Source organism: Orcinus orca, chromosome 15, assembly GCF_937001465.1.
Source record: "Orcinus orca chromosome 15, mOrcOrc1.1, whole genome shotgun sequence".
Taxonomy (NCBI): Eukaryota; Metazoa; Chordata; class Mammalia; order Artiodactyla; family Delphinidae; genus Orcinus; species Orcinus orca.
The window spans coordinates 80,076,179-80,102,276 of NC_064573.1; the positions used below are offsets into that span (position 1 = coordinate 80,076,179).

At 43.3% G+C, this 26,098-nt stretch overlaps 2 protein-coding genes across 10 annotated transcripts in view; one reads left to right on the forward strand and one right to left on the reverse strand.

Moving 5' to 3' along the window:
- The window catches only part of ACAD10 (acyl-CoA dehydrogenase family member 10), a 47,657-nt gene extending 37,743 nt beyond the window's left edge, over nt 1-9,914 (reverse strand). For 6 of the 8 annotated variants that reach the window (XR_007471769.1, XR_007471768.1, XM_004276744.3 and 3 more), the window contains exons 1-3: nt 9,775-9,914; nt 5,089-5,288; nt 1,039-1,187 (exon numbers count right to left, since the gene is read on the reverse strand). Coding sequence is in view for 6 of the 8 variants with exons in the window: in XM_004276744.3 (XP_004276792.1) it covers nt 1,039-1,187; nt 5,089-5,275 (336 nt within the window). In the remaining 2 variants the exon portion in view is untranslated. Of the gene's footprint in view, nt 1-1,038; nt 1,188-5,088; nt 5,289-5,877; nt 6,087-9,541; nt 9,747-9,774 lie in introns of those variants that run through there. The other 2 variants (XM_049698191.1, XM_049698192.1) reach the window with 2 other exon arrangements.
- A 70-nt stretch (nt 9,915-9,984) lies between these two features.
- The window catches only part of BRAP (BRCA1 associated protein), a 37,625-nt gene continuing 21,511 nt past the window's right edge, over nt 9,985-26,098 (forward strand). Inside the window, exons 1-6 of one of the 2 annotated variants that reach the window (XM_012535522.3) lie at nt 9,985-10,231; nt 12,249-12,410; nt 13,079-13,277; nt 14,438-14,627; nt 20,781-20,894; nt 22,555-22,703. In XM_012535522.3, coding sequence (XP_012390976.2) covers nt 10,150-10,231; nt 12,249-12,410; nt 13,079-13,277; nt 14,438-14,627; nt 20,781-20,894; nt 22,555-22,703 — 896 coding nt within the window. In that variant the 5' untranslated portion in view covers nt 9,985-10,149. The remainder of the gene's footprint in view (nt 10,232-12,248; nt 12,411-13,078; nt 13,278-14,437; nt 14,628-20,780; nt 20,895-22,554; nt 22,704-26,098) is intronic. The other variant, XM_033399976.2, reaches the window with a different exon arrangement.

Consider the following 26,098-nt stretch of genomic DNA (forward strand, 5'->3'; position numbering starts at 1 on the left):
TGATCCAGAGACATTTGATGATTCTGCATTGCCTCAACTTCACCATTACGAACTGAGTGTCAGTTTCTGATCAATTTTTGTGTTTTTAAATTCAATCTCTGTGGGTTTTGAAAACTCTTATTTTATCATGTTTCAAAATCTGCAAGGCCAAGTCTGCTATTCTGATACACACGCACATTTTACAACAGCTTTATTGAAATACAATTCACATACCACCCAACTGACCCATTTAAACTGTAAAATTCAACGCTTTTTAATATATTCACAAAGTCGTGCAACTATCAACACAATCCGTTTTAGAACATTTTCGTCACCCTGAAAAGAAATCCCATACCCATTAGCAGTCGTTACCCATTCCCCCCCGACACCCCAATACTCCCAGTCCTAGAAAATAACAACTCTATTTTGTGTTTCTATAGATTTACCTGTTCTAGACATTTCAAATAAGTGGAATCATACAATATGTGGTCTTTTGGGTTGGCTTCTTTCTGTCACTTAGCAGAATGTTTTCTATACATATATTTAAATATTTATTCATTTATTTAAAATTGAGGTAAAAACACATAACATCAAATTTACTATTTTAACCACTTTGGGTGACATTAAGTACATTCACTGTTATGTAACCAAAACCACCATCTATCCACAGAACTTTATTATATCTTAAATTGTATGTTAGCAGGGTTATTGTGAAGGTGCATGAGTTAATACAAATAAAGAGCTTAGAATGCAGAGCCTTTCCAGAGAAAGGCTCAATGTTATTACTGCATTAAACAAGCTTTCTGATCAAAGCCATTATACAACTCCAGCTTCAGATGAACAGTAACTGATGGAGAGGCCTAGTACGTAATATTTTAACTTTTTCATTCGTGTAGTTAAAATTGAGTACCTGGGGATGGAAGAAATAGCTTAAAATCTTATAACAGGTAATTAGGTTTTCCCTTCTTTATTTTTAGTTTAACCAACTTAATGGATAAGTGTTGCATCCACTATTCTAGGCAAAAAGAATATGGAAATTCAAGTATGTTTATCACTCACAATTTCAGAGCAAAGTCTCCCAAATTCTTGTAGGAAATCCTCTGTTGTTATCTCTGCTCTCATAAATTTCATCCAGGGCCCATTTTCGCCACCTGAGATCAAGGCCTTCAATATAGTTCCGGAAGGGATATGATTCTGTACCTCCCATTCTACCGGAAGTAAAACATATGGTAAGTGAAACAGTAATGTATGGACAAACAGCTGGGGTTTGGGCAACAGGGGAAGTACCATACAAGTTCCTGTGGCATCACTGTGGTGCCAAGTGGGTTCCATTGGGAATTCAGACAAATTCAGGAAATGGAAAATCTCAGCTTGGACCTCCAAAGGAACAGCAATAATAATCTGTGTAACTGAGGGGACACTGGTGCCAAGCGTCAGGTCCGTACCACCACTTTGAGATGACTCTGGACACTGCAGTACGAATTTTCTTCCCTGGTCTCTCATTGGCTGGTTCATATATATTAGGTCACTCACACAGTCAAGGCACATGGTAAGGAAGTGCATTAGGGAATAAAGCAGATTCTGACAGCACTCCAAGACAAGCCCTTCATTTTGTAAACTGTAGTAATCCTTCACAGCAGTGTAGCTGGCACACTGAGACATTCACCTGTGGGGGCGCTGTCTTTGAGAAATAAAGAACAAAATTCTGTCCATAAAGAGCTAAGGCAGTGGATGGATTATTATTGTGTATACTGGAAACATTGGGACAGGGGTTACTTTTTCTTGTACAAGGGTGTTTTCTCTTTGTATAATATACCTGCTATGGGGCAAAAATATATACAGCATTCATAATTATATCTAAGATATATCAATAATATACATTAGCACGTATCTTTTGTTTAATGTAGTACCTGTGCATTGAAAATATTTCAGACAATATAGAAAGGTATAAAAAAGAAAGCTAAATGACAAAGCAATCCCATTCTTCAGAAATCACCAATGTGACCAATTCAGTATGTCTTTTGAGAATAACAGGACTTTTAAAACTGAATCCAAATAATAATAATAATACATCTTTAATTTTAGAACTAAAGTTAGAGCATTTTTTAGGCTCTTAGAGCTGGCAAGCATGCAAGGAAAGGGGCACTCTCCTATGCTGTTGATGGGGGTGTAAACAAATACAACCTCTATGGAGCGCAACATTTTAAATACACATTTACATTTGATGTAGTAATTCTGCTTCCAGGAATTTCTCCCACAGATATATTTATAAAAGTAAGCAAAGATTATGTACACGGCTGTTGTGCAGAACTGCTCACAATAAAAACTAGAAACTTACATGCACGTTACTTGTTAAATCAACCATGGTACATCCATATGATGGAACACCTTGTAGATGTTAAAATGTATAAACTAGGCCAAGGGTTGGCAAATTATGGCCTGGGGGCCAAATCTGTCTCCCATCTGTTTTTGTAAATAAAGTTTTATTGGAACACAACCACACCTACTTGTTTACTATTGTCTATGGCTGTTGCTGGCTCCAATAGTAAAGTCATACAGAGACTGTATGGCTCGTGAAGCCCACCTAGTGCCCTTGACAGAAATAGTTTGCTAATCCCTTAACTAGACCTATGCCTACTGATGTGGAAAATTTGGCAAGATATTCTACTGGGTCAGAAAAAAGGAAAGGTACATAACAGTGTGTACAGTGTGGCCCAATCTGTGTAGACACAGTTTACACACACACACACACACACACACACACACACACATACACTCATGTATATATAGGCAATTTTTGGAAGGATAAACAAACTTTTCACAATGATAACCAATGAAGCCTAGGACTGACCAGGGAGGGGTGGAGGTGACAGTAAGAAATTTGTCTTTGTATTATTATTTTTTTTTTAGGTGCACTTTTATTTATTTATTTATTTTTCATTGGGGTAAGTTGTTTTACAATGTTGTGTTAGTTTCTACTATACAGCAAAGTGAAGGAGAGTTCCCAGTTTTTACTATACAGCAAAGTGAAGGAGAGTTCCCTGTGCTATACAGCACATCTTTGTATTTTTAAAAATATCCTTTCAGCACCAACTATTTAATAATGAGGTTGGCATAACTGAGTTTCTGTATAGAAAAAATTTAATTAAATCCCTGTTTCTCACCATCACAAAAATGAATTCCCAACAGACTAAATACCCAAATCAGAAAAAAAAACCCTCTAAAAGTTAGAAAACAATATGCAACGTCTTTATGAACGTGAAGAAAAAAAAGACTTCCTTAGCCTAGTCTCATAACATGCAAGCCATAAAGAAAAACACAGATGATTTTGATGACATCAAAAGTGAAAATTTTGGCATGGCAAAAACATTATAAATATAAAATAAAAACACAAGTCAATAATAACAACAACCACAAGACTTACTAAGTGCTCCAAAGATTCCAGGCACTGCTGAATAACATACCATTTAAAAGTATGAGCAGGATTTGAAAAGGCAGAGGAGGCAGGGAAGGGTAGCTCTGATCAGAGAGAACAGAACTTGCAAAGGCACAGGAGTATAAATACATTTGACAAGTTTAAAGAGCATCAGGTAGTCCAAGGTAGCTGAAATGTGGGCATACATAGGAAATGGTGTGACAAGAGGACATGAGAGCTGGTTGTGAGAGGCCCTGGAACCAGGTAAAGCTTCTGGTTTTAATCTAAGTGAAAAAATGCAGGCACTCAAGGATTTGAAGCAAGAGAGGGAAGGGATAAGATGTGTGTTTCAGAAGGGCAGTTCCAGGCACTGTGTGCAAAACCCAGAAGGCCAGAGGTAGAGTTAGGAGTTAGGAGGCTGATGTGCAGGCGGGAGAATTTAGGAATCTAATTTGTGTAGAGGCAGTGGCAGTGGGAAGGAGTGAATAGGTTCTCAAGATGTTCTGGAGAAAGCTGAGAAAATTCCTGCCAAGTAATCTTTCTGTTCTCTGTAAAAGGAGACTTGGCTGTCTGCCAAGTATGAAGGTTTGGTCTGGGGAAGTATGATGGCTCCGGGGGGAGTTTGGAACAGCCCTGTAGTGAATGCAAGAGGAATATGAGTGGAGGAATAGAGAGGCTGAGGGCTCAACTGCAGCTGGAGCTAAAAAAAAAAAAAAAATTGCTCACCTAACCAGTTAGCAGAGCTGGGTAATTTTGCAACCGGGGCACAGAAAACCTGAAGCTGGGTTGATTTAGCATAGAAAACTGCCCAGTCAGCAACCACAGTAAGTCAAAAGAACAGGGACAGCTGTTTGGTCCTTTTTCCTTCCTGCTGATTGGGAATGGGATGTGATGGCAGAAAGTGAGGCAGCCAAGCCTGACCCATGCGGTGAAAGTGGAAATGAAGTGCACTCACAGCACAGCAACACAATGAAAAGAGCCCAGGGCGCTGACATAACAGAGCAACACATTGGCCCAGACCACACACCTGGACTTTCATGTGCAAAAGAAATTAACTTCAGTCTTGGTTAAGTCACTGTTTTGTTAGGTTTTCTAACACTTCAAGCCAAACAAATCACACTTAAGTCAGTTGAACTGAGTGGGTAAAAAGGTAATACCAGGAGGGGCTGAAAAAGGAAGGATCAGAGCCTAGCGATTTGATCTTGTAGTAGCAAAAGCAGGTTTAGAAGGGAGGTTGGTGGAAAAGGAAAGGCTATGATCAAAGCGGGGACGGGGTGGGGGTGGGGGGGCGGGCAGAGAGGATGTCAGGATTCAAAAGTAGTTCTCAGGGAAAGGTAGTTAAATTCCACCAATAACATTAACAACAATAGCAGCTCATCATTTATTGAGAATTTCAGATGAGCCAAGCACTCACCCTGCTAATCAAGTGCCCTCCATGAATAATCTCATTTAACCCTCCTCCAACCCCAAAGATGTAGGTACTATCATCAGCCGTAATTTAATGATGAGGAAACTAAGACTCAGAGCAGTTAAATAATTTGCCCAAGATACTCAGCCACTAACTGTTGCTTGGAATTTGATGAAGAGCAAGTATAGCTCCCACTGGGACACACTGCCATCTCCCCTCACCACCCTCCTTTCCCCCACCCCTACCCACCGCAGTCTCCAAAGGTGAAGTAGAATGAAGAGCTCACCTGCAGCCACTCTTCCTGGAGAAGGAATGAGAACTCCGCCCATGTCAAAAATCACTGCTCTGTAGGTGCCGCCTCCAGAATGTGTCCATCGCCAGGCTCCCTGGTGCCTGCCCTGGCCATGTTTCACGAAGACTGCCCTCCAAGCCCGCTGGAGCTGTGCAGACTGCAAAAGCCGCCTTAGGCACATGTTGGGGCCGAGGCTGCGGAGAAGGCACAGGACATAGTTTGCCGTCACTGCCTCCAAGCAGACCTCCACCCTGGTGCTCAGGGTGGCACCTGCACACCTCCTCTGACCTCCAACCAGCGCTTCAGACACCACCAGAGAGGAACGCAGGATCTCCGCCCTCCCTGACCACTCCTTGCCTAAGTTCCTTGGCTCAGGAAAGGGCTCCACCGTTCTCCCAGCCGCCCAAGCTGGAAAACTGGATTCACCCCGACTTCCCTCAGTCCTCCAGCCAGACACCTCCGCTCCGGGTGCTGTGCGTGGCCCATGCTTCCTCCTGAAGCTCTCCATCTACCTCTCTCCACTCTCACTGCGTGATCTCAACCACGGACCTTTGCAACGGCCCCTTAACTGGTCCCCCTGGCTCTTCTCAAACCTTATTCTTTCTTCACACTTCAACCAGTTATCATTCAAGATTGCAAATTTGATCATATCCTAACCCCATTTAAAACCTCCAGTGGCCCCCCACTGTCCTCAAGATAAACTCTCAGTTCCTTAACCTGCCTGAAAAGGCCCTCTGAGTTCTGCCTCTCCCCTTTCGGCCGCAGCTCTCCCTTGTATTTCACCTTAACCTGGGTGATCGGGACACTCAGGTCCACGGCAGCTTCCTCAAACACATGATGCTCTCCTCCTGCTGCCAGGCCTTCGGGTATGGTGTTTCCTTGGCCTGAATGCTCCCTTCCATCTGTTACGTGGCTAATTGCAAATTGTCCTTTAGGCTGTAGTTTACCTGTCACTTCCTTCATGAAACCTCTTCTGGCTACCAGAAGAGACCAATGAGCAGGATGCCCTGTACCCACCTCCTCCTAGCGCTCGCGATGCCACCACACCATCACCCCTCCTACAGAGCAGGGGGATGTCCTCCTGATTGTTCTCCATTGCCTCTTTTCTAAACTTACTTTCAACAAGTTCGGGAAAAAACCAAAATACACATAACAGGTACACGTGTATATAGATATATAAACATGTATAGACATAAATCAAATGTGGCAAAATGTTAATAATTAATCAATCTTGGTGAAGGGTACACGATGAAGGGTATATGAGAGATCACTGTACTATTCTTCAACTTTTCTGTAAGTCTGAAATAAAAACCTGGGGAAAAAAACAAAATAATTAAACCAAATTCTATTTGCAGTCAGTTCCACTTGAAAATCTTGAAGCTTCTCATGCGATGTCTATGGTTAAAAAGCTTACTAAGAAGCAAGTTAGAGCAAAACAGGTTGGTAAGACAGCCTGCCTGTTCATGGGAGTCACTTCAGTGCCACCATAAGGACTAAATAAACTCTGTAAGATTCTAAAGAAAGGATTCATTTTTAAAAAATATTTATTTGGCTGCGCTGCATGTGGGATCTTCGTTGCGACATGCAGAATTTTTAGCACCGGCATGCGGGATCTAGTTCCCTGACCAGGGATCCAACACGGCCCCCTGTATTGGGAGCGCCGAGTCTTAACCACTGGACCACCAGGGAATCCCTAAAGAAAGGATTCTTTTTCTTTTTTTTTAGAAGTATTTGTGACGCCATTCTTTATTAAGGTATCAAATAACTGTATCTGGCCAGACAGCCACCTAAAGAAAGGATTCTTAAGAAGCAAATGTTCAAGATAATATAATGTGCTTCTTATGTAATTGGAAATTTGCTGGATTGGGGCATGAATGCTGAAATGAAAAATGTAAAGACTGATTTGCATTTTGGGTTTTACCTACGTTCCTATGCCATGGCCAAAGTTAGTGATGGAAGGAGAAATTTATTTATAGGCTCCTAAAAGTGTCAACACATTCTCTGTGAGGGCTTAACAGAGATGAAATCTGTCTCTGGACCTAAAGGGCTGACTTTCATCCTCATTGAGGACACTGTTTTCCTCATAATTCTGCTAATGCATAAGTGGGCAACGCTCCCACGACTACCTTGCTTCTTCCTTCCAACTAGAGATGATAGTTCTGTTCTAGCCACTTCCCAATGCTCTCTTTGGAGCAGGTTAGCGCTGTGATTTCTCATACCTCCTGGTACCTCCGTGGTACATGCCCAGTGACTGGAATGTCTTCACCTGTTTATCTGCTGGTAAATTTACACTCTTTTTTACATCACAGCCTCAGGTTTACCTCCTCTAGAGAGGCTAGTCTTTCTTTTTCCTGGAAGATTCTGAAACTACTTTTTTTTTTTTCACTCTCATTGCTTCTTCTCCATACCTTCACTAGGGCACTTACCCCATCACACAGTTCCTGTTTTCAACTCTATATGCTCCTCTACTTATCAGCTCCTTAAGGAAAGGCCTATCTTACTTCATCTTTGTATATCCATCCCCTAGGACCTAGCATGGTGTCTAGACACATAACACATGCTCAGTAGAAACATGAGTTGGAAGGATGAAAAAACTGGATGATTCAGAAAGTAGGGGATAACCTTGCTTGGTGGCACAGTGGTTAAGAATCCGCCTGCCAATGCAGGGGACACGGGTTCAGCCCTGGTCCGGGAAGATCCCACACGGCGCAGAGCAACTACGCCTGTGTGCCACAACTACTTAGCCTGTACTCTAGAGCCCGAGAGCCACAACTACTGAGCCCACGTACCACAACTACTGAAGCCCACGTGCCTAGAGCCCATGCTCCGCAAGAAGAGAAGCCACTGCAATGAGAAGCCCGTGCCCCACAAAGAAGAGTAGCCCCCGCTTGCCGCAACTAGAGAAAGCCCGCGCGCAGCAACGAAGACCCAACGCAGCCAAAAATAAATAAATAAAGTTTAAAGATTAAAAAAAAAAGAAAATAGGGGAACATAGGGGGCAGGCATAGTGATTGGCAGCCACAAAGAAGTGTAACAAGCCCAATTTTCCCATCTCTAGAGAATAATTCTAGTTCTCTGCAACTGGCATTTTCCTCCTCTACCGTAAAGACTATGTCTTCTCTCTGTCTCTCAGAATGAGATCAGTATGACGATGCAGATTTGCTATCTAAATTATGCTTTCATAAATATGCACACGTAGTGTATGTTTCCACATATTAAAGAGATAGTTTAGTAGAGATTGACTGTTGGCTCTGCAATCAGATTGCCTGGGTTCAAAGTCTAGCTCTGCCACTTGCTAAGTGTGAGATCCTGAGCAAGTGGCTCTCTCTGAGCCTCAGGTTCCTCTTCCGTTAAAATGGGAACAATTATACTACCTGTCTCATGAAGTTGCTGTTGCGATTACATAAGATAAAGTATGTAAAGCACTCAAGCTAGTACCTGGCACACCATTAAATGTTATCTACTACTGTAATATACTATTAAAAAGTTCACATAAGGGACTTCCCTGGAGGTCCAGTGGTTAAGACTCCACACTTCCACTGCAGGGGGCACGGGTTTGATCCCTGGTTGGGGAACTATGATCCCACATGCCAAGTGGTGTGGCCAAAAAAATTTTTAAATAATAATAATTTTAAAAAACTTCATGAGGTCTCATATATTATATGCATATAGCAGGTGCAAATGGCATATGCAGTTTCACAAAAATCAGATGGTCAGTGGGGGCAATTTTGGCTCCAACGGGACGTTTGGGAATGTCTGGAGACATTTTTGGTAGTCACCACTTGGGACATGCTACTGGTATCTAGTGGGTCAGGGCAGGGATACTGCTAAATATCCTATAAAGCATAGGACATACACACACTCCAAAGAATTATCGAGTCCAATAATGTTAATAGTGCAGAGGTTGAGAAACACTGATATAAACAGTGTATACTGAAACTAATTCATAGGGTGCAGTCACAAGCTATAAATATCATTTGGTCACATTATATGCATATACAGTCCACACACCTACACGTCCACGACGTGCTGTAACACACCTTACATGTAATGGTAGCATATACCTAGAACAGCGTTCTGTCACATATGTGCCATATATGTATTGACTGTGGCGCTCCATGTCTACATGCTAAAGGCAGTCTGAGGTACTGGAAAGAATGCTGTCTCTCAGAAAAACTGATGTAAATAGAGCCACAGCCTCTACTCATTTCATCATCACCGCTGTATAGGGATATTATCCCAATTTTACGCAAAATCTAACTCAAGGTCACAAAACAGGTGAACAGGGTCTACTCAATAATAACAGGAACGGCGTGTTCATCTCATTCACCCCCAGATGTATCTCCAGCTCTGGGCGCTTAACCAGTCCACCGCCCTACCTTAACAGAATCAGAAACCCTGCAATCGAATCCTGACTCCCGATGGGTCCTCAGAGAAGCGTATTCACCTCTCTGAGCCTCAGCGCACCTGTCTGTAAAGGGTGGCTGACACAAAGCAACCCTGCCTACAGCTAGAGCGAGAGATCAAACAGGACAAAAAGAGGCTAGAGCTCTCTGCAGGGCGCGGGTTCCGCGGACAATTCGGAGACCTCGCGGAGCCAAAGACCCCTCGCCGTCAGATAAGCTGGGATGAGGGCGAGGTCTCTCAGATAGGCTAACTCGGGTCTGGTCGCACACCCACCGATTCCCCTACTGGGGGCCCAGCTTCCGGTATCCCAGTGACGTGCCACCTCCACGAACTCTTTGAGATTCCGTCTCTTAGGGCGCAGGCGCACCTCCCCGCAGACCTGCCAGTCACGTGCCTGCCTCCGCACCCAATCAAAGGGCGCGCTGATTCGAGCATGCGTAACCTCACGGGTCAGGGACGGCGGCCGGGAGGCGGAAGCGGAGGGTGTTGTGGCTCTGAGGGTGGCAACCGGACCTGCTGCTGTTGAGGCGGTTGCGGCGGAGCTGAGGCGCGGCGGCGGCGCTGCCCGCCCCAGGCCGCTCGGCCTCAAGGCTCATCTCCCAGCCTCGCCTGAGCCCGCCGGGGCTCGCGCCGACCAGCGCCTGCCCTATGAGTGTGTCACTGGTTGTCATCCGCCTGGAGCTCGCAGAACACTCGCCGGTCCCCGCCGGCTTCGGCTTCAGCGCCGCTGGTGAGTCCGCGGCCTTGCCGCCTCCCCCGTAGCCCGCGCCTGGGCCCCGGGGGCTCGTCCTCCAAGAGTCCGGGTCCGAGGAAGGGCCGCGACGAGGGCTTTCGCCTCAGGAGGAAGCCGAGAGGTGGTTGGGATCCCTCTCATTTCCTCCATCCTTAAGAGGTATTCCCAGATGTCACCTCTGGGAAGCCTTTCCCGGTCCCTCCTTCCTGGTGCCTCCTCATCGGGACTCTGTTTATATTTGGCGCGTCGCTCTCTCCGCCCTGGGTTGGGGCCGAGTTGTGCGAGTTGGTTTCCTCTACGTTTTGTGAAGGCAAAGACGGAATCCCCAGCTCGCTGACGGCCCCTGGTTTAATTAAATCGTTCCTCTTTGAAAGACTATTTATTTAAGCGCCCTGTAGCAAGAGTTATACTTGTAATTAAAACGTGTACACTTCTGGTGTCCGAGCACTGTGCTAAAGACTTCGTGTGCACTGTTTCTAATTATCTTCATATAACTCTATTAGTTAGATGGGTGTATGACCCTTTTACAGAACTGGGAAGCTGAAGCCCAGGGATTAAGTGACTTGCCCACGATCATCTGTCAGTGGCAAAATGGGTATTCTACCTCGGAGAGCTGGACTTGAGAGTCTGAGCTCTTCATTCCCAGCCACACAGCCGCCTCAGTGGGGAATGCAGGTGTGGCTCTGCTCTTTGGACCTCCAACAATTACCTAACAACAACATTCGTTCAAGAAATAGTTTTTGAATGTTCACTGTCTGTCGGAGCTTTAGTTGTGTGCGGAAAGGGATGTGGTCCTTGCTTTAATGGCACCAGCAGTTCAGTTCATGGAGACAGATGAAGTAAATAATTACAAAATAAATGTAGGGGCTTCCCTGGTGGCGCAGTGGTTAAGAATCCGCCTGCCAGTGCAGGGGACACGGGTTCGAGCCCTGGTCGTTAAAGATCCCACATGCCGCGGAGCAGCTAAGCCCGTGCGCCACAACTACTGAGCCTGCACTCTAGAGCCTGTGCGCCTCAGCAAGAGAAGCCACCGCGATGAGACACCCGCAGCCCCCCCTCGCCACAACTACAGAAAGCCTGCACGCAGCAACAAAGACCCAGCGCAGCCAAAAATTAATTAATTAATTTAAAAAATAATAATAAATGTAGAATTATAGCTGTGACAAATGTGGTGAATGAAAAGAAAAAAGAGTTTGGAAAGCTACTACAAGAGTATGTGTTTGGTTTGGGGAAGGGGCCTGGGGCTGGTAGGGATGGTGTCATTGGAAACTTCCCTGAGTATGTGAGTTTTGAAGCTGCAAATTAAAGATTGAATGTGATTTAATAGGCTACTGAGTTCTGAAAGTCAACTATATTGACATAGGCCACATATACACTTCTACATGGGTCAGTCATTGATTCATTAATTTATTCAACAGATCTTTAAAGAGCTTCCAATGTGTGGTAGGCACTGTAAGTGCAAGGGATACAGTGATGGGCAAAACAGGCCTGATCTCTGCTCTGATAGAGCCTATATTAAGGATATTCCAGTCGAGTTTCCAAATTCCTTTTCCATTTTTGTGTGTTTTAGTGATTTAAGACAATGATCATGGATTTCCAGGGCATGATAGCATAAGGGTGTTTAAGAAGACTACCCCCAAAAGTTTTTAAAAGTTTTATTAGTGGACTTGATGCCTTCATTTGGGGCTGAACACACAGTTTCACTCTACGAGTGTTACTAAAAAGTTGGTTCATCTGAGCATAATCATTCTCAAAGCTTTTATCTCGTTCATTTGCTTTAAAGCGCATGGTTTTCACTAGAGCAGTCCTGCATTGCTGCGTTTATTGCACCGGGCATTAATTGACTGTCAGGCACTGCAGGAGCCCCGGAGGTGAGTGAGATGGCCACTGCAAAGGCATCTTACAGTCTTGGGGGAGGGTAGCAGAGAGAAAAGGAAAACCTATGGATGGATACATTGAGAGTAGAAAGGAGCTTGTTTCATTATCAGGTATTAATCATTCATGTGTTCTTTAGTCGGGGAAATGTCTGATGAGGAGATCAAAAAGAAGACACTAGCTTCAGCTGTAGCCTGTTTAGAAGGGAAATCACCAGGGGAGAAAGCAGCGATCATACATCAGCATCTTGGCCATCGAGAAATGACAGATATGATCATTGAGACCATGAAGGCCAACCCAGGTATGCTTCCTAAAACCCGAGAAGACTATCTTTTGTAACCTAAACCCACGGTTGCCTGTTTTATACGCAGTGTTCAATGAAACCTACTTTTATCTTTTACTGCCTTTGTGCCTTACATGAGGTCATTAGGCCGCATTTCAGCTTCTCTAAATATTTCTCCTAAATCAATCATAACAAGCTAGGTTGACAGCTCTGCTCAGTGAGGAGAGCTACTTACCACATAGGTCAGGGGCAGATCATGTTGAAATCAGGTAAACGTGTTGTGACTCTCCCTGCTCTGCCAGCTCATTCCATCCAGGGGAATGGAAGTGTATTGCATCTCCAGAGTGGAGAACTGGTAGGTTTGGTTTTTGAACTTCACAGCCCTGAATATTTATCCCACTTAGGAGTGCACGATGGAAGACACCTGCCTTATTATGGTACTTCTAAATGTAAAGGCTACTGTTGAGTCTCTGAGGGTGTTAATGACATTTGGGGCGGGGGGCGGGTGAAGAGCACTTCCTAGCTGAGTTGCCGCCACAGTTCTGCTGTTCTGTGAATGTAGTTCTTAGTGCAGTACATTACAATTTCTCTTCCAAAGTTTATTCTTCTACTCAAAGTTTTCATCTGATTAGAGTCCTTCAGCATATTTCCTATCAGTTTATAATCCAATTTTTGGTTTGTGAAAGATGAGCTGAAAGCTACAATGGAAGACAGGAAGTCTTCAGAAGCATCCCCCACTGCACAGAGAAGTAAAGATCAAAGTAAAGAAGGCGTAAACACTGCTCCTGATTCTCCATCCAAACAGCTTCCAGACCAGATTTCATTCTTCAGTGGAAACCCCTCCGTTGAAATAGTTCACGGTATTATGCATCTATACAAGACAAAGTAAGAAAATCCTTTTCTCTTTTGAGTTTGTCTGTTTTTTTGCCACAGGGCAGAGAAAAATCTCTTGCCCTGAAGGGAAGTGGGTATTTTAAGCTTCAAAGGGATAGTACTTTCATATACTGTGTGTTAAAGAATTCTTAGATGTTTTATATATGGTTAAATCTCGTACATTGGGTCAAAGCTTCTTAGGAAAGAATTGTGTAGATTCACTTGAGAAAATACCTAGGAAAATATTCCCTGAGAAGGTAGGCATGCAGGTGATTGGAAAATTGAAAGGAAGGAAGATAAAAAAGAAAAGAAAAGAAAAATTCTGAATGATCCATAACATCATTGTAGACTCATGTTCCCACCAAGTCTTTACTAAAGAAGCTGCTAAGAAGTCACCTAATGGGTTGCAATTTCATCACGTCATTTTACCCCTTTCTGTGGTCCAAACAAGGCTTGCTGGAGGCCAAAGGAAAGGAAGGGTTTTGCTAGTCTACAAGCTGGGCCACCAGCTCCTTGGATAATTGGTAGCTGATCTCTTTAAAGGCTGTCCTTGTCCTAACTTGTCTGCTAGGTTCCCACTGGGAAGCAGAATACTCGGGGAGCCATTTTAGATCACAGCTATTGAAGTGAGTTTGCAGCATTTCAAAAGCAAATTGCATTGTGGGAGGTTTTTCTTTCCCATCTATTCCAGCTATTCCAACCCAGCAACACTTTCTGTAATCTTCTCACATTCTTATGGTTCAGAATTTTCCTTCCTATATTTTGAGCTCTTCTCTCTTTGAGACCCTTTGAGAGAAGACCGTAGTTTGAGTTGTGCTTCTACATTATCTAAGGATAGTTCTTACTAGAAAACTAATGAGAGCAAAACACAAACTGCAGATTTGCCTGATGGAGATTTATAACCATAACAAGCCTTTAACTGAAGATTAAAAATATCAGTGCTGGGTATAATGTAGAACATTTCAAAGCTTACCTTAAACTCCACTGCAGGTATGTGTAAGGGATTCTGCATTTACCCATGTAGTGTGTATTTTCAGGTAAAATAACAAGCTGTTTAACTTGATTTATAAAGCATTACACTTTTTTTCTTGGACATAAAAGTTGTGTACTTAGTGTTGTTTGCACTAACTATACCTCATCTATTCAAGACTGTCTAATTATTGTCTTATTAGTAAGATGACCTCCTTAAAAGAAGATGTGAGGCGCAGTGCCATGCTGTGTATTCTCACAGTCCCTGCTACAATGACCAGTCATGACCTTATGAAGTTTGTCGCCCCATTTAATGAAGTAATTGAACAAATGAAAATCATCAGAGACTCTACTCCAAATCAGTATATGGTGCTGATAAAGTTTAGTGCACAGGTAAAAGTTAAGATATTAAAAGTCTCTTTGCCACAGAAACTGTGTTTTTGAAACTGTTTGATACTAGCCGTGTGTGATTTACTGCATTTTGCACTTCAGAGTCTTGATATGTTCTAGAGTATTGTTGTAATTCTAGAAATATTTCTAAATTCATCAGCAGACATGCTGTTCTAATTCATACCTGCTATTTTTTATAAACCGGATTGAGTATGAAATCTAGGGTTGTGTGTGTTTGTTTATCCAGTAGTAACCATTCCAGTAGAACAAGAGTTCCCAAACTTTCTGAAGTTAATCCTGTATTATTATTTGCCTTTATAAAACTGTGCCCCTGCTTGTATCATCCTCTTTTTAGTAGATATTCTTTGGAACATTTTAGAAAATAAAATCAATTAAAAAAAAATTTTGGTGACAGGAGGGATTTTGTGACACTCCTTGCATCGTTAAAGATGCTTTAGAGATCTTTTTTTTTAAATGTATTTTATCTATTTATTTATTTTTGGTGTGTAAGGTGTAAGGTCTTCGTAGCTGCACACGTGCTTTCTCTAGTTGCAGCAAACTGGGGCTACTCTCCTTTGTGGTGCGCAGACTTCTCGTTGCAGTGGCTTCTCTTGTTGCGGAGCACGGGCTCTAGGTGCGCAGGCTTCATTAGTTGTGGCACATGGGCTCAGTAGTTGTGGCTCACGGGCTCTAGAGTGCAGGCTCAGTAGTTGTGGCTCGTGGGCTTAGTTGCTCCTCGGCATGTGGGATCTTCCTGGACCAGGGCTTGAATCTGTGTCCGCTGCATTGGCAGGTGGATTCTTAACCACTGCACCACCAGGGAAGTCGCAAAAGATGCTTTAGAGTTCTAATTGGAAATCACTGCGATAGAGAGACAAACACTGAAAGAATGGTGATATTTTCAGCTTTTAAAGTATTTGCACGTTATAACAGAGTTTTTGACTTAGGAAGGTTTTGCCATCCAGTCCGTTTCACTTGTTGCATTAAGCATCATTTTGCATGCACCTCAGTTCTAAAGATGTTAGAAAGATATTCTCTTGGTTTTTATTCTTAGGAGTATTCATGTTTCTATGTGAATATAAAAATGAGGTAAGCTTTAGGTGTTATCCAGGTTGTTAAAGGGCTGGCTACCTTATCCATAGGTTTCATTCAATTTGGTTTTATTTTTTTTATAATAGTGTTTATTTTTACTTGTTGACAGTTTGCTTTATTTGTTTATTTATGGCTGTGTTGGGTCTTTGTTTCTGTGCGAGGGCTTTCTCTAGTTGTGGCAAGCGGGGGCCACTCTTCATCGCAGTGCGCGGGCCTCTCACTATCGCGGCCTCTCTCGTTGCGGAGTACAGGCTCCAGACACGCAGGCTCAGTAAATGTGGCTCACAGGCCCAGCCGCTCCGCGGCATGTGGGATCTTCCCAAACGGGGGCACGAACCCGTGTCCTCTGCATCGGCAGGCGGACTCTCAACCACTGCGCCACCAGGGAAGCCCTCATTAGGTTTTGAAATGCAGCTCTGTCCAAGTTACTTCTTTCTCACCTCATTGATAAACAGTCTTCCTGAATTTGCCCCAGATAGACAGTTCCAACTTGCAGATTGGCAAAGAAATGAGTGTGCCTGTAGGGTCACTTGCCATTGCCTCTGACCAATCACCAAGATTTGTGGGTAATAGGAAGCCCATGACACAAGGCCCACTTGTCATCTCCTCATTTCAAAAACGCAGAGTTGACAGCAGTAGCAGCCATTCATTGGCCGTGGGAACAGAATTAAGAGAAATAAGAGTTCGGGGCTTCCCTGACGGTCCAGTAGTTAAGCCTCCGCACTTCCACTACAGGGGGTGCAGGTTCAATCCCTGGTTGGGGAACTAAGATCCCGCATGCCACATGGACACACACACAAAAAAGAGAGAAATGAGTTGGATTATATTTGTACCTGTTCAGCAGGCCACCGAGAAAGAACGCTTAGTGTGGAATTCCACGTACAAGAGGGTACACAGTTGTTATCTTTAACCTTTACAAAGCACCACACATTTGAGAGAGACATTTAAAACGTGTTTCAACGGTTCTGTAAGCTTAGAGTTCACAAGTTGACATTGAGAACTGAAAAGCACCTCACAGCTGTTTTCACTGACTGTCAGAAGACCTTCCAAGGTTGCTGAAGAACTTTCCAAATAATGGGCAAGTGGTATTTTAAATCTTTTTGAATCTAATAATAAGGGTATTGATGATAACATGCAACCTTTATTGACTGCTTATTCTGTACCATTCACTCTGCTAAGTGCTTGATGTGCACTAGCTGATGTAATCCTCACTACAGCCCTGCTGTTGTTATCCTAGTTTTACAAGTGAGGAAACTGACTACGGAGAGAGGTTAGTGATTTGGCCAGGGTTATACAGCTAGAAATAAGTGACTGAGCTGGGATTTGAGCCCTCACTTTTAATCCCTAGGGTGTAGTCCTCTTCCAGCAGGAGTGGGATGAAAGTGTGGGGAAGGGAAGATATTCACTGTTTGCCAAAAAAATTGTGTAATGGCAGTATTTTACTTATAGCTTCTATCGAACAAGCAAGGGTGATAAGTAACACAGGGAAAGTCACAGAAAGAGACTGGGGAAAAATGTTTAAGAACATATTAGACTTTTTATTTAGTCTGAAGTGTATTAAGCCCACAGCACTAACTTGTCTAATAAACCCACAAACTTCCCTGTAGCACATGCTGCCCTTCACAGTCTGCAGTTAGTGCTGTGGAAATTTTCTGCTACTGTTAATGGATTTTCTTTGTACTTCTGCATTGTCTCTCCACCTCTGTCTTTGGACCAAGTGCAGGTTGCTTCAGTTGACACATGTTTTCTGAGACTGTGATACAGCTTTCTGAGTGCTCTGTGAGGATAGAACCCTTGACCTTGTTATCGTGAGTTGTATTGTTTATCTGTAATGCTAGATTTTAGGGTCTAAGGCTCATCCTATCAGGGATTTTCTAAGGCCTAAAATTACCCTCCTGGTATAAGACTTGAAGTTGTTAAATTAATATTGGGCCCTAATGAGAATAGACTCAATATCACCAACTCCTGAGTAACTTACTAGATGTCAAGCCTGTGCTAATTGCTTTTCATGCATTAGCTCCTCGAGTCCTCTCAGTTATGCCATAAGGTAGGTGTCATTATTTTCATATTTTATAATTGAGGAAACAGACATGGGTGAGACACTTGCTCAAGGCTACATAGCTAGTAAGTGTCCAAGTTATGATTCAAACACAGGCACCCTGACTCCATGGCCTGGGCACGTAACTATATTCTTACTTCTTTCTTTTTCTCATCATAGAATTTTATTAAGAACTAATAGGCCTTCTCTATGTCTTTTATCATTTCTTGAATTTCTGTTGGCCTCATCTTTCTTTATTGCTGGAGGTGTTAGATGTGCCTACAGAGTTGTACTGTGCCCCTTAGGAAATTTAGTCTTTGGGTAAGGAATTTGTAGTTCAGGATACAGGGAAATAGAAGGGGATTCAGTTTTGTAGTTCCTTGGGACAAAAAAGAACAGATAACCTCTCAATGGAGTATGTTGACTCATTTTCACTTAATATGCTTGGGCCAGCCCAGGAGATAGCTCTTTTGAAAAGTAAAAATGTGTTCTCAGAAGTAAAAATGTGATCACTGTGACAGTAAAGGAACCTTGATCATAATAGGTTTTTCTTTTTCTGAGTTTATGGTGAGAAAAGAACAGTAAAATCAAAGGACTAGAAAAAAACCAAAAGCTGGGTTTCTTGAAATTTGGGGCTCTAGGGCTTCCCTGCTGGTGCGGTGGTTAAGAATCTGCCTGCCAGTGCAGGGGACACGGGTTCAAACCCTGGTCCGAGAAGATCCTACATGCTGTGGAGCAACTAAGCCCGGCACCACAACTACTGAAGCCCGCACACCTAGAGCCTATGCTCCGCAACAAGAGAAGCCACCGCAATGAGAAGCCCGTGCACCGCAACAAAGAGCAGCCCCCGCTCGCCACAATTAGAGAAAGCCTGTGCTCGGCAACGAAGACCCAACACAGCCAAAAATAAATAAATAAATTTATAAATAAATAAATAAATAAATAAATTTGGGGCTCTATACAGTGCAGGCAGGCATTTTAAACAAGAGTTGTTTCTTCTGTGGTTTTTTTTGGCAGTTAGCTTCAGGCTTTTGTGTATTTCAGTGCTGAGTTGAAGCAGGAACCACATGGATTTTGTTCCCTGCTCTTGTCCTTTGCATAGCACAGTGCCCAGCATGTGCTTGGTACTCAGTAAATATTCCAGCCAGTGAAGCGACATTTCCAATACCAAGATTTTAAAGAAGATAACAATGTGTTCAAAAAGTATACTTCTTTGGTATAGATAATTCCCCCAAGAAAGAAATAACTTATCTCATGTTGAGTAGATTTTGTCACATCCCCAGTATCACAAACCTTGTCCCTTCCTCTGAGGAGGCTTGGGCACTTAGGGAGCATCTACAGAGCTGGAGGTCTTTGGCTGGGTCTGCTGTTCTCAGCAGCCACATCTGCAGCAGTTCCTGGTGGTGCCGGGGGCCCTGAAGAGCCAGCCGTGGCCCTCATTTCCCTCGGTGCGTGAGTCCAGTTGCTCACTGTGCTGCTTACTCATCCAAAAGCCTTTCAAGACACATCTACTGCTCTTGAAAAATGGGAGAAGCCATTTGGGGCTGCTACTTCTTAGCGTTAAAGAGACTTATTGTCCAAGAACTGGCTTTTAACATTTTGAAGTTCAAATACACAGGTTGTTTCCTGAAGGAAAGCCTCCCCACCCCACCCCCAAAAAAGTCCCTGCAAAATCTGTGTTCAGAATTGGTCATCCTTCCTTAGTGGCTTAGCTTGCTTGGTCAGATTAAGAAAGCATAGGTAATTAAGAAGCCACACTTGAATTACATCATCAGAGTGCAGTGAAAAGCTGCTGAAAAGCTTAAAAGTGGCTGTAAGGTTCAGACCCTATGAGGGTAGACAGCCAGGACTGGTTTTGCCTGGTACAGCTTGAATCTCGTCCTTGAGGTTGATAGTGCGGCATTTCCTTTCGCAGAACACCCTTCCTCTCTTCAGGCAGCTTGTCTACACTGGTGAGGCCAAAGCACACAACTTCCTATCTTTGGGCTAATGCCTGTGTGAGAGTGAAACCCAGATAAGCCGTGGCCTCTCAGCTGCCTCTAAAACTTAATGAGTTTTAAAAGCTGGAATTGTCTCTTTGTTACTTTCTACTAAGGCTAGACTGGAAGATTTGATTTACTTGTGTCCATATTCACAAATGCACATGTGCCTTTGCAGCTTTACCTACAGGGGCCTGTTTCCCCTGATTTTATCTGTCTTACACTCCAAGGGAACAAGTTGTTAGTATTTTAAAGGCTGGTTCATCTTGGACCTCTTGACCTTGGCCAGAAGTTTTGCTTTTGGTGTTACACACTAGTTGCTTAAAACCTCCTGATAGGATTCTTATCTATCGTGTATTATTATTATTAATTATTATTGGGTTTATTGAAAAGAAGGAATTGGCTTTTCACTCCATACCAGTTCCACTGGTCCTCTATTTTTCCTCACATAGATGCTGACATTTGTTTTAAAAAGCTCTTCTGTAGGGAATTCCCTGGCAGTCCAGTGGTTAAGACTCAGCGCTTTCACTGCCAGGGGCCCGGGTTCAATCCCTGGGTGGGGAACTAAGGTCCCGCAGGCCATGTGGTGTGGCTGGGGAAAAGAAAAAAGCTCTTCTGTAACAATCATTGCTTATGATTTGGTTCCAAATAGGCTTGACTTCAGTGGCTGTGAAAGTGCTGACTAGAGGCAAAAAAAAAAAGAAGAAAGAAAAAAAATGATATCACGGGAAACGTTGACCATTGTTGGCTGAATATGTATTAAAATTGTAGTAGCTGTCAGTTTATTGCACTTCAGTAGCTTCTGCTAGTTCCAGTAAGACTATCACGTATCAGGAAAAATTGTAGAGATGTAGGATATTGACCTGCAGGGTTCAGTTAGCTTGTGAACCTGCTGCCATAGATGTTACTTTTGGCAGTTGCTTTCTCTCCTAAGTATAACTTTTAAAAGCTGAAGAACAAAATAATTGAAGCCATGCATCTTGAATAGAAAGCACGTTTTCAGGATCTCTCTCTTAACTTTTTCCTTTTCCCCACTGGTTCACCTAGGCCGATGCAGATAGTTTTTACATGGCATGCAATGGCCGCCAGTTCAACTCAATAGAAGATGATGTTTGCCAGCTGGTCTATGTGGAGAGGGCTGAAGTACTGAAATCTGAAGATGTAAGTGTGAATAATTCTTATGTTTGATATAAACATATCAGAATGGTATAAAGTTGAAAGTTAAGATATCTGCGGAAATGTCCAGAATAGGCCAGATTAGTTGCCAGAGGCTGGGAGAGACAGATTAGTTGCCAGAGGCTGGGGGAGAGAGAAGTGAGGAGTGACTGCTAACAAGAACAAAGTTTCTTTTGGGGGTGATAGAAATGTTCTAGAATTAGGTGGTGGTGTGATGGGTGCACAGCCTTGTGAATATACTAAAAACCACTTTAAAATGGCAAATTTTACATATGTGAATTTTATCTCAAGTTTTAAAAATTGTCCAAAGTATTTTTTTAAAAAAAGGGTATTATCTGTGTTGTTGAAAATGAGTATGTATCTATTCCAGATGGATGAAACGTTGCCTAGAGCCTAAAAGAAATGTTTTTGTTTGAAATGTTAACCCTTAATCCTCGTCCTGATTTTTGATTCTGTTTTGATAGCAATTTATGATTCCCCTGATCTCCCACCCTCCATGGGAAGCTTTCCTATAATACGTGCTGTTTGAATCATTTTATAAAGTAGTAGATCTAGCTCAGTTATGCTTTTAATATTTCCTTTCTTTTAAAGTAGCCCTAAAGGTCTTTTTACCTTGAATTCAGCTTGATAGGAATAAGTTCTGATTAGATTGTTCTGTCATTAGATTAGGTAAAATAAAAATTGGCAAAGGATAAAATCAGTCTTCCCTTTTGCCAGTTGCTGGGCTAGGCCTCAGTTTTAGAAATTCCTTTCTCTAAATGAACACGGCTTCTTGAGAGATGTCCTGTAAATATCTTCTCTTCAGGGACCATAGATTAATGTGACTTTTCTCAGTGTGTCCTCATTTGTACGCCTTACCTTTGCCTCAATAGTCCCACAGTTGGCAGGGCTTGGGTCAGACACCGCTGTGTTAGAGGTGCCTTTCTTGACCACCTAGATTGTTATGCCCCCTATTTCACACCCTGTTCTTTCATAGCATTTATAACCATAGGTAATTATACTTTTTAAAATTTTGAATTTCGTATGTCTCTCTACTAGAGTCTAAGCTGTGTGAGGACAGGGACAGACTTTGTTTTCTGGGACTTACAGAATCTGATTTTGCTCACCATTGCCCCACACCTAGAACAGTGTCTGGCACACATAGCAGAGAATTAATAAGTATGTGCTAAATGAATAAATAAATAAAATCACTGTTGTTGATACTGTTATCACTTAGTGGAAAGTGTCAAGTTTTAATTTACTCTTTGGAAAAATCATTCAGATACACTCCTGTTCTCCTGCTTTTATTCCTTTGTGTTCTAGTATAGTCATGGCCATTCAGAGTTAGAGCAAGGAGTCTGGTAACAGAAGATTCTGGCAGCAGTCTCCCTTCCTAGAATGTCAGCTCTGTGAGGGCAGGCATCCTTGTCTGCTTTGTTCGCCACTGTATCCATAGTGCCTAGCACAGTGCTGGGACTGTAGGAGGTGCTTAATTAATATTTGTTGCATGGATGAAAATCTTACCAATTTATTTTCACAAATCAATGATACTGAGAACATCCTGCGAGGAGTCAAAAAGTAACAGGAAAACTGTTGCTTTAAAAGAAAAAAAAAAATTAGAACCCGTGGATGACAAGTGAGGCTTATACGAGGTGTTTCCCTGTAGGGGGCCAGCCTCCCTGTGATGGACCTAACGGAGCTCCCCAAGTGCACAGTGTGTCTGGAGCGCATGGACGAGTCCGTGAACGGCATTCTCACCACCTTATGTAACCACAGCTTCCACAGCCAGTGTCTGCAGCGCTGGGATGACACAACGTGAGTGCAGGAGGTTACCCCTCTACCCTGTCAAAGCTCATTATTACCCTTTCCCAGAATTAAGAACAGCCGCCCCCCCAAAATGAATCACTCCAAGTATTTGACTTTATAAACCTGGGTACCACGATGGTGAAGAGGTCACATAGAAGGGCCTTCCGTGTTTCTTCTTTGCTTTCCTCAGTTCACGTGAGGATCAGCATTCCTAGACCAAGTCCCTTTTAGTGTGCCAGTTCTGAATGCTTACGGAATGTCCCAAAGCAGCATGAATTGTTCTTTCCTTCGAAGAGCCAGAAAATGAGGCGGTGGGGGGAAGTTTAGCTTTGAGGCTCTCATGCTAAAATGACATCCAGGTCTAAAATCTTGTTTATCACCTGCACTTTATGTCTACTCTTTTTTTTTTTTTTTTTTTTTTGCGGTACGCGGGCCTCTCACTGTTGCGGCCTCTCCCATTGCGGAGCACAGGCTCCGAATGCGCAGGCTCAGTGGCCGTGGCTCACGGGCCTAGTCGCTCCGCGGCATGTGGGATCTTCCCGGACCGGGGCACGAACCCGTGTCCCCTGCATCGGCAGGCAGACTCTCAACCACTGCGCCACCAGGGAAGCCTATGTCTACTCTTTACTTTGGCTTTCTTATCAAAGGGTGCTGGGCTACAGCAATCTGACATTTTGGATTTATCATGTTGTTGATGGCTTGGTGGCCAGTAGTAACAGTAGTCACTAAGTATGAGGCGCACACACACGTATGTTCTCCTGTTTCCCAGTGCAACAGAGGCCCTATTTGTAGGGTGGCATTGTGCAGACAAAGAACTGAGGTGTAACCTGTACCTTTTTTTTTTTTTTTCAGTCAGAGGTTGCTGCTCCCTTTGCAAACTGCATTGTCAGGGTCTTAGCTAGAAAGGCCTTGTGGCCTTCAGACGCTGGCCTCGTGGGTTTCCCAGTACAGAGAGGAAGGTGCAGAATCAAATAATCACACAAATAAATGTGAAATTACAGCCATTGCAAGTGTTACAAAGGAGCAGCGTTGCAGCATTGTGACTCGAGAATAGGGCCCTGACCCAGCCAGGGCTGTCTGAGAGGCAGCCTCTCAGGGAGGATGAACAGGAGTTAGCCAGCTGAACAGTGGAACCGGCGAGAAGGCAGTGTAGGGGAGGGGGTGTGCACGGGAAGGGGGAAATCACGTTCCAAAGCCCAGGAATAAGGAGGGGCGAAAGTCCACAGGAGTCTCTGTTCTCTGCCCCCACGTGGTCAGCTTTACAGAGCAGGGACCCTGTCTGGCTGTTTTCTGCTGTGCCGCTCACACTTAGCAGGAGACGTGGTGCGTAGGAGGAGCTCAGTAAATATCTTTTAGCAAATAAATAGACCCTGGCTTTTCCGTGGCTTGTTTACCTGGAGAAGAATCTTGCCCCAGTTCTGTAGAGTCCTTGGTCAATTCTGGGGTATCATTTGAGGGTTCTTCAGAGAATTGTCCAGGTTTAAATTTGCCTTGAATAAAGCCACGCTGAGATGTTTGTGTTCCATAAAGGGTCTGTCTGTATCTTGTGTCCATCTGCTATACCATTTAAGTTCTGGATGCTTCTTTGTTTCCTGCCACTCCAATTTTACTTTCCGTACAAGTTAAGTTTTGTAAAACCATAGCATTTTCAAGTTGGAAGTTTCCTCAGGGACCATCTTGTCCAACCTCCTCATTTTATAGAAGAGGAGACAGAGGCCCAGAGGTGAAAATTAGCATGCTCAAAGTGTCATGACAGAGAACGAATGCCAGAACTGGGTCCAGAATTCAACCCGCCGGGCAGCTGCCCTCAAAACCGTGCCGTGCCTTCAGCAAGTGGGTTTTGAGCCTCTCTATGTGCAACTGCAGTGCTGTGTGCCGAGGGGGAGAGAAACAAACACAGACCCTCCTCGGGAACATTGATCTGCTAAGGGAGAGTCACACATACATGTATGCTTACAATTCGAGGTAGATATGAGAGAGAGCCAGCTGCCCTGCTGGGGTGGTCTGGAAGGGTTGCTTACAGAAGGAGGTATTGATACCAGGTCACGAAGGGTGGTTTTTTGTCAGGGAAGGACATTCTGAGAGGATTTCCCCAAATATCTCCTCAGGAAAATAAGATTACAACTCAAAATTATTTTTGAAGGGAAGGCAGGAAGAATTGAATGAACTGTTATTTTTTAATAGACAGATGAGATGGTATATCATAGAGGGCTAATTGTATAGTACAGATAAGTTTATTTTTATAATTTTCCCCCCTTTTTCCTTTTTATTCTCAGGATCATACATTTTGGAAAGATCATTTTGGCACAGTGTAGAAAATTAGATTTCAGATGCTGTTTTCTTATCCCGCCACTACCACAGCTGCCACAAAGACTGAAGTGATGACACAGAGCTAGTTCCTACGTTTGACAAGACTGCTTGTGGAGTCCTAGCTGCCACTTCTTTTTTTTTAAATAAATTTATTTATTATTTATTTTTGGCGGCATTGGGTCTTCGTTGCTGTGCGCGGGCTTTCTCTAGTTGTGGCGAGTGGGGGCTACTCTTTGTTGTGGTGCGTGGGCTTCTCATTGCAGTGCCTTCTCTTGTTGCGGAGCACGGGCTCTAGGCACGTGGGCTTCAGTAGTTGTAGCTTGTGGGCTCTAGAGCACAGGCTCAGTAGTTGTGGTGCACGGGCTTAGTTGCTCTGCGGCATGTGGGATCTTCCCCGGCCAGGGCTCAAACCCGTGTCCCTTGCATTGGCAGGTGGATTCTTAACCACTGGGCAACCCGGGAAGTCCCTAGCTGCCACTTTTGTTACTTCTTCAAGTTTGTCCTGTCTTCTCTTTTGGTACTAAAGAAAGAGACAGACTAAATCCTTTAGCTTTCTCTTGGGAAACATAGTCCTTATCTGTGATAAGAACTTAGTGTTCTTCCTGCTTATTTCCATTCCTTGGTTTTATCTATTCAGTAGGGTAACAAACTGATACTAGTTATATCTTGAGCATTCTTTCTTCTTGGTGCCAGTTCACTTAGCCTCAGCTATCACCTACTTTCTATCATTTTTGCCCATTGGACACAAATATTCGTGACTGGTACTTAGCATTACTTTGTCTTGAGTATAAGGGTTAATGGATTTTTTCAATTTTTTTTCATTTTTATTGAAGTATAATTGACAATCAAAAATAGTATATATTTAAAGTGTACAACTAGATGACCCGATATACATCAACACTGTAAAATGCTCACCACAGCCAAGAAGTCAGCATATCCATCACTTCACACCTTTACTATTTTCCCTTTTTGGTTTTACTTTTCTTTTTTTTTTGTCGTGAGAACAACGAAGCTCCACCCTCTTAGTAAATTTTAAGAACACAGTACAATATTGTCAATTATAGTCAACATTGATGTGTACCAGTTCTCTAGAA